Source organism: Penaeus japonicus, unplaced genomic scaffold, assembly GCF_977035675.1.
Source record: "Penaeus japonicus unplaced genomic scaffold, GWHDUDI00000001_assembly GWHDUDI00000030, whole genome shotgun sequence".
In the NCBI taxonomy this organism is placed as follows: Eukaryota; Metazoa; Arthropoda; class Malacostraca; order Decapoda; family Penaeidae; genus Penaeus; species Penaeus japonicus.
Window position 1 is genome coordinate 32288859 of NW_028234432.1, and position 7500 is coordinate 32296358.

Sequence of the window (7500 nt, forward strand, 5' to 3'; positions counted from 1 at the left end):
GAGTAGTGACGAGGTTTCTGAGTGGCATTCCTTCTTCACGAGAAACCTGGAGTTGCTTGCCAAGATTGCAGACTTGTTGCCAGACCAAATATTTACCCTAGTGGTGGGTAATGGTTGGTGCTGTGTAAAAATTTATGAACCATTTTATATGTATAATTTTATGAACCATTTTATATGTATAATTTTATGAACCATTTTTATGTGTAAAGTTTTATGAACCATTTCATGCGTAAAATTTTATGAACCATTTTTATGTGTAAAATTTTATGAAAGCATTTCATGTGTAAAATTTTATGAACCATTTCATGCGTAAAATTTTATGAACCATTTTATTATTTGATTTTATAAATGGTTTTTGTAAAAGTCAGATGCATAACCATGAAAAGGGAGCTGTTCATTCTTGCAGTGTGCAATGTAGCCTCATATCCAGAAGTAAAAGAAAATCTCCGTTGCAGTATGATCCCTGGTGCGAGACCACGAAAATCTACCTTACCCTCCAGTCGAACATGGTGGAACAAAATGGCAGACGGAGACTGAATATTTCAGCGGAGCATGAGTGTCCACGGCTGCATTGCCTCCTACGTGATTTATCTTCACTACTGCAGGCTGTTGGTAGATTTTCAACCCTTTTTTTAGGAGAAGAACTGCCTAAGAGATCAGCAACAGCAATACAAGTCATAGAAAAGTGAGTGATGCAATAGTATCTCAACAGAATTTACATTTATGTGAATATGTATTTGATCATCATCCATATATGGAATAGACAGACACTTGGGTCTAATAATGTGATCTCTCTATTTCAGGCTTGTAGAAATGGCCAATTTCAGCACAGGTCTAAAGTTGTTTGAGGTGGAGACAGCAGTGGATGTCTTACATTCAGATTTTGTGGAAGTGTTAGTATCTATTTCCCATGTCTGTAAATGCCTGTAAAATGAAGCAATTTATTTAGACAAGAATACCCTTTTATTGCATGTGTCATAATATTCATATTCTTGGCCGTAGTAGATCACAATTGTAAGAACTTGAATATTGCCAATCTTTGCCACAGACATGCGCAGGTTCTGTCGACCCTACGAGCCTGGGTGCACTGGCTGTCTCAGTTATACGGCCAGCAGTTTGTGCAAGTGTATCCTGGAGGCACGCAGACTCACCAGCACCAAGATACCTGCCATACTATCAACAAACAGATGCTAGTCGCAGCTACAAATGTGTTGAATGTTGGGGTAGGTTTTATACAATGCTTAAGTAGTATGTATGTATTTCTTTCTCTCAAGTGCTTTGCAATCTGGGAGTATTTATTTTGTTCTAGTTGTTTTTGTCATTGGAACTTGTGTGATATCCTCTTTATATATCAGTATTGGTAGTCATTTGATCCCTTAATCATATTTTATAAAAATCCTTGATAAAATTGTATGGATATAGAAAAGAGAGAGAATCAAAGCTAGTACCTTGCAAAGTGCTTGTTATTCACATTGATGATATCAATGCAATGTTCTCATTCTATTCTGCAGGCTCCAGGATTAATAGTGAACTGTGGAGTGCAATTGCTGTTGTCCCTGTCAGTGATGGTGCGGTCACCTGTGGCTCTGGAGATGAACCAAGTGCAGTCTCTCTATGTTCAGGCACCTTCTGTCTCGTCAGATGTTAAGGTATGGAGGCTGACTGCTTGAGTAGGATTGATATGTGTTTTGGCATTTATAATGGTTACAGCATTATAGTTTGTCATGTTTTTGTTTTGTCCTGTTTCTGATTGGTGGCACTTTGAAGTTCAGTCTCTTGTGAGGCGCATTGTTTGCAACTTGATTAATTTTACACTTATTTTTATTAATTACCAGTAGATTATAGATGAAAGAGAAATTGATAAAAGTTCTGTTGGATACTTATAACTATACTTATTACTATATAAGATACTTGCTTTATGTTAAGACTAATAACAGAATAGCAGTAATATCTAAGACTTTTTGCTAAAGTATACCAGCAAATGATATCTTCAGAACCAGAGTTTATCCCCTTGAGTGAACTTGCACAATAATCATACAAATTTTTTACAGGTCCGGAGGTTATTATTACGTGCTCTAGTGAACTTCCTCTTACTTCCGTGGCCCAGCTTTATTGTGGACCACAGACTAGAAACTAGAAAACATCATCTCACCACATTCATCAACTCATTTACTAGTGATGTCCGTAAGATAAATGTCCAAACTCTAGCAGATGACAAGACGATGCAGGAGAGCAGTAAGTAGAATACTGATTTGCCAAATGGATTGTTTCCTTTTCTTTGGTCTCTCTCATGTATTTTGTTTGCTGGTACATCAGGTCATTTTTGTCTGCCATATAGAGAATATTTCTTTCCTGTTAACTTTCTTTTATATCAAATCCTGCTTCATCATCTGAAAAATATTCCTGTGCTCTTCTTTGTTTCTAGACAGATTATGTCTGTCTATTAGTTATTTACATGTTTAATGAATTGCTCAGAAACTTAATAATCTTTGCTTGTAGAGGAATAAAGAGGAATATCAATGTAGTGACATTATCTTTCTGTTCATCCACAGTGGCACCAAAGCTGTGTGACACACTGTCCATCATAAAGTACCAAGTAGAAGAACTGAACAGCACTGACAAAGCCAGCCGTGAGCTGTACTATCACTGCATTCAAGATATAATTCATCAGGCCATACTCCTGTTTCCTGTATATGTCCAGCATGCAAGTAAGTGAATAGCTTTATGTGCAAGGTGATGGAAGTACTGCTATTTCAGCATCATTATGGAATTGACTCACATTCTGGTGCCATTTGTACACTCTAAACAGCCCATGGCTGCTGTGCCATAATCATTTCAGCTTGATGAAGTGGTAAAGGCCTGAGCCCAACCCAAAACAATTGTTGATGTCAAATCCCAGGGATGTCCCAGGCAGGGTCACCTTACCTTCCACCCTGGAAGTAAGTGCGCCTTGAAGCTGATTGACAGAAGGGTAATTCCACAGATGATGATTGTGCTGCTGCTTTGTCAGAACCCTTCATTCTCTCTGTAAAAGATTTTCTTGTGTTACCATCTTCAGAAAGGAAGGTTCATGTCGTGAGTGCCTCATTCGTTTTTTTGCAAAGTGACTTGCGTGAAGAAGTAATTAAATGAATGGATACGTGAATGGCTTGATGGCAATCATGAATTTTGAGAAGCATCATGGGCTGCATGTAGATGGCAGGATAAGTCTCAGAATTGCAGATTACATAATCATCTTTATACAGACCTTTTAAAAGTATGATTTGTTTACGTAATATTTTATTCATTTATGTTTTCTTTTCCTTAATCACTTTATTGTTTTCAGAGTTGTGTGGACATTCAAACATAACATGCATGACCAAAAGATGATAATCTTTTTCACAATTTTGAGTGTCACACTATGTGGAATTACCCCCAAATGATCAATAGAACTGATAACTGATTGTCTAACTGTAGCCTATTAAGATTACGTTGCTAATTATTGAGCTGTGATGATTAACCATTTTATTTGATTTTATTTACCCACAATCTCCAGTGGTTTCAGAATGTTGTTTTGTTTACTGAATACTCTCATATAAAGTGAGAAAGTATGAATGAGCATGGTTAATTTCACAAAGAAAGTAGAATTATTGATATTTCAATTTTACAATCCTTATCGGAATCTGTTTCTGGTGGAAGTTGTAAAATTGAATTCATTGTGATTCATCTTGCCTTGTAGAACTATTCATTCTCATTCTAAACTCTCTAAGCAATTGCCAGAGTTTTTTTTTTCCTTTTTATAAACTATATTTTAAAATATTCACTTCATAAGAATATGAAATAAAGCCATAACCCGTGTGATATATTTTCAAGAATTTAAATATCTATTATTTTATTAGAAGACTGAAGCTGCACATTTTGTTTCAGCTCATTTGTGTTTCTTTTTCCTGCCTTTGGATGCATTTTCATATTATGGAACTATTATTTAAAGGAAAATAAAAATACTTATGTTTATATAAAGTTTTATTGTACTTTACCCAAGAAGATGCCAAGAACATGAGTGAATGATGGCAGGTATTTATGATGGAACCCAGATTATTTTTATAAGATTGATATTGGAGACTTTATAGAAGAATTAGAAGTGATGAAAAAGTGAATCACCAGAGTCCTCTTTGCATTTTTTTTTTTTTAGTGCAATAGAATTTTGAAAGGACAACAAAGCATCAGCATAGTTAGGATAGTGTTATTGTAAACAGCAAAGAAAATAAATGCATGTTTTACACAGTATATGAAGTTTGATATAGAAAATCAAAGGAAATGCTAAGAGGTCAAATTAACAAAAAGATCTTCAGTATACAGATTTTGGCTCTTACAAGAGTCATTTAATGATGATGAATGAAAGATATTCTTATTTCCAATGTGTTAGACACAGAGCTAGACCAGTGGTAGAGCTAATGTATGTATGGTCCACTTTTATACATATTTGGAATCAGTTAAAAAATGTTTGACGGAATAGATTTTGAAAAAGTAAATTTTTAACATAACTTTATCGACCTTTTGCTTCAAGTTGATGTGACGGCAGTATGATTTTTTTCCTTGTTTTCTTGCTAGGTGTTTGTGAAGAGATCCTCGCCCTGATGGTAGTGGTGATGCAAGTCCTCCGTGTCCAGCTGGGACCTGCCCGAGTCGAAGCAACCATCCAGACCTTCCTGGATGTCTTCACCACGCGCCACCACCTCCAGCTGGCCATCTCGGCTGATAACCCTGCTGCTGTCAGGGTGTTGGAAAAGTACGTTGAACCGGGATGGGGCTCCTCTGGCAATTGAGTTTCATCATTGGTTTGCTTTTATGATTGTATTTATTATTATTATTGTTGTTATTGGTAAAAGGAATTGGTGAGAGTTTTTTTTACTTCATCTTCTCTTTGATAATGAGAAGGACCAGATTGTAAATTGAGTGTAACCACTTTTTTTTATATATTACATAAAGGAATAGATAAGAGTTTATAAAAGTCAGAACAGAAGAGACTGTCAAATGTTACCACATCTGGTCTTGCAGATTCTTGAAGCTCCTAGAACTCATCGTGAGTGAACCCGGTCAGTCGTTCAAGAGGTTCATCCCTAACACCATCACCCTGTGCATGGACCACATTTATCCCGTTGTGTCCGAGCGTGCGTCTCCTGAAGTAAAGGGCCCCTTGTTTGAGCTCCTCAGGTGCCTCCTAGAACATAATTGGAAGTATTTCTTTAGGTCAGTATTTGTGCTTTTTTTTCACATACATTAATCTTCTAGGTCCACTTAACTATATATGTGTGTGTGTAGATGTATGTACAAGGATTAAGAAAAGTAACAATGGTAGTATGGGGCCAGATGCTTCCTTCAGTTATGTATACAAATGGATAATATGCATGGAATAAGTCTTAGAACTTCATCCTGTCATTTGTTGGTATTTGGTTATATCATTTGATCTAATTATATAACCAAAATAGGTGTGAATATTTTGCTTGACATTGCTACCAGTAAAAGCTCTGTAATGTGTGTCTACCTACTTGGTTATTTTCTGTCAACAGACCATCTGTCCACATATCCCTTGGAGCCGGAAACTGGGACTCGATTGAAAATGAAGCTCAGTTCATCCAGATTATGCAGGCCTTCGGACAGTCGTTCATGCAGCCAGATATCACCATCTTCAAGCAGAACCTAGAAGCTTTGGAAGCATTAAACTCAAAATATAAGCTGTATCATAAGGTAATTCGAGAGAAGTATAGATTCCATTGCATTTGTTCATATATCTAAATCTATTTTTTCATATATATCTGTACGTCTATCCATATCTATTGTATATTAATACCCATGTCCATCCATATCCATCTATCCATCTATCTATCTATCTATCTATCCATTTATCTATCCATCTATCTATGCATCCACTCACTCACTCACTCACTCACTTACTCTTTCTCTCTCTCTCTCACTCTCTCACTTTCATTCATTCACTCGCTCACTCACTCACTCCATCACTCACTCACTCACTCACTCACTCACTCACTCACTCACTCACTCCATCACTCACTCACTCCATCACTCCCTCACTCCCTCATAAAACAGGGCAGTAAGCATGCTACCCATTCCTGAAAAAGTCTAAGAACATATTACTTGTCTTGCCAGGGTGTATTCCGAAATTCCATCATAAAACAGTTCAAACTGCTACCCCTGTCCTGAAACAGTCTAAGAAGGGACCTGCTTCAAGAGGAGGTATGGTTGAATTTTCTGCGGCCATTCATCCTGTTGCATGAGCAGTTTGTGCATACGTCCTCTTTTTTTGTGTCAAGAGAGGTTGTGTTACTCTTCTCTTGTTGTTTTTGTTTGTGTTTTTTGAGTTCATTGTGTTACTTCTGTTTTTGTGGTTTGGATTGTGTTAGTGTTTGTGTTGTTTTGTGTTTTGTTGTTTTTTTTTTTGTGTGTGTAAAGGGTTTGTCTGGTTGTTTTCTCTTTTTTTTTTTTCTGTTGGCTTTTTTTATTTTATTGGTCAGTGCCAAAAAAATTTCTTTTTTTTTTTCTTTGGGTTGTATAATCCGCAATGTAAGGATGTTAGAGACTTTTGTTTCTGTGATCTGACCAAGAAAAGGTGAGTTACATGTTTATTCAGAAGCCAAAAAATAATTTAAAAAAAAGGTATACATTATTTTCTACATAATGAAAAAATAATTAAAAAAGGAATAATTGTACCAGGTATTTCCTTAATGCAACAATTACATATATATTATATTCCACAGATAACTATCACAGTGTACAACATGGCCTCTGTGGATTTCAACACCTTTTTCTCAGCTTTTGTTGTCCACTTTCTTCAAAATATGGATGGGCTAGATAATGACCAAAGAACAACTCTGAAAGAGAACTTCAAAACTGATACCGTAAGTATTTATTATTTTCTTGAAGAAAATCACTTTTTTCTTTGTTTTTTGGCTGAACATATCCTCTTTATAATTAGAATTAGAATGAATTGTGAGAAACTGATAATTGCTGGCTTAGACCTCATAATTGTAGAAACGGATCATTAATGCAACTCGTGTTTCCACCAGGATTTGCCAACATTTACCCAGAATGTCCAGCGATTCATCAATGATCTGCGTTACTACCGCACCTGCAATGCTAGTCTACCTCCTGGCACAGTCAAGTTATAGTATTAACATATGCATGTGTTCATCCAGGAATATTTATGGGAAACCTTCATATTTGTGAACTTCATTATACTAAGTATGCATTTTATTTTGAAAAGGATACTGCAAATAGAGCAGTTAGGTTGTTTTTAGTTTTTCCCCTTTTGGTTTCTTTCACATTTCTTTCCTTTTTTTTTTTTCTTTTACTTGAACCAAGACTGAATATTAACAGCCTAGGAATTAGGTAGCCAATGTGCAGAAACAGCCCACCCCCCCTTTGCCAACACCATTAGCAATTTGTTTGTCAGAAGTCTGTAGGCAAAATACTGAAACAGTTTATTCTACAAGCTAATGCCAG

At 36.1% G+C, this 7500-nt stretch overlaps 1 protein-coding gene across 1 annotated transcript in view; it reads left to right on the plus strand.

Annotated features, from left to right (window-relative positions):
- The window catches only part of ebo (exportin ellipsoid body open), a 19005-nt gene that overhangs the window by 9860 nt on the left and 1645 nt on the right, over positions 1 to 7500 (plus strand). The window contains 13 exon segments of the mRNA XM_086554761.1: positions 1 to 103; positions 456 to 685; positions 804 to 893; positions 1049 to 1223; positions 1512 to 1649; positions 2052 to 2235; positions 2553 to 2708; positions 4591 to 4768; positions 5038 to 5229; positions 5550 to 5727; positions 6148 to 6234; positions 6756 to 6896; positions 7065 to 7500. The exon segment at positions 1 to 103 is cut by the window's left edge and continues 77 nt beyond it; the exon segment at positions 7065 to 7500 is cut by the window's right edge and continues 1645 nt beyond it. Of these exon segments, the coding sequence (XP_086410887.1) occupies positions 1 to 103; positions 456 to 685; positions 804 to 893; positions 1049 to 1223; positions 1512 to 1649; positions 2052 to 2235; positions 2553 to 2708; positions 4591 to 4768; positions 5038 to 5229; positions 5550 to 5727; positions 6148 to 6234; positions 6756 to 6896; positions 7065 to 7166 (1954 nt within the window). The 3' untranslated portion in view covers positions 7167 to 7500.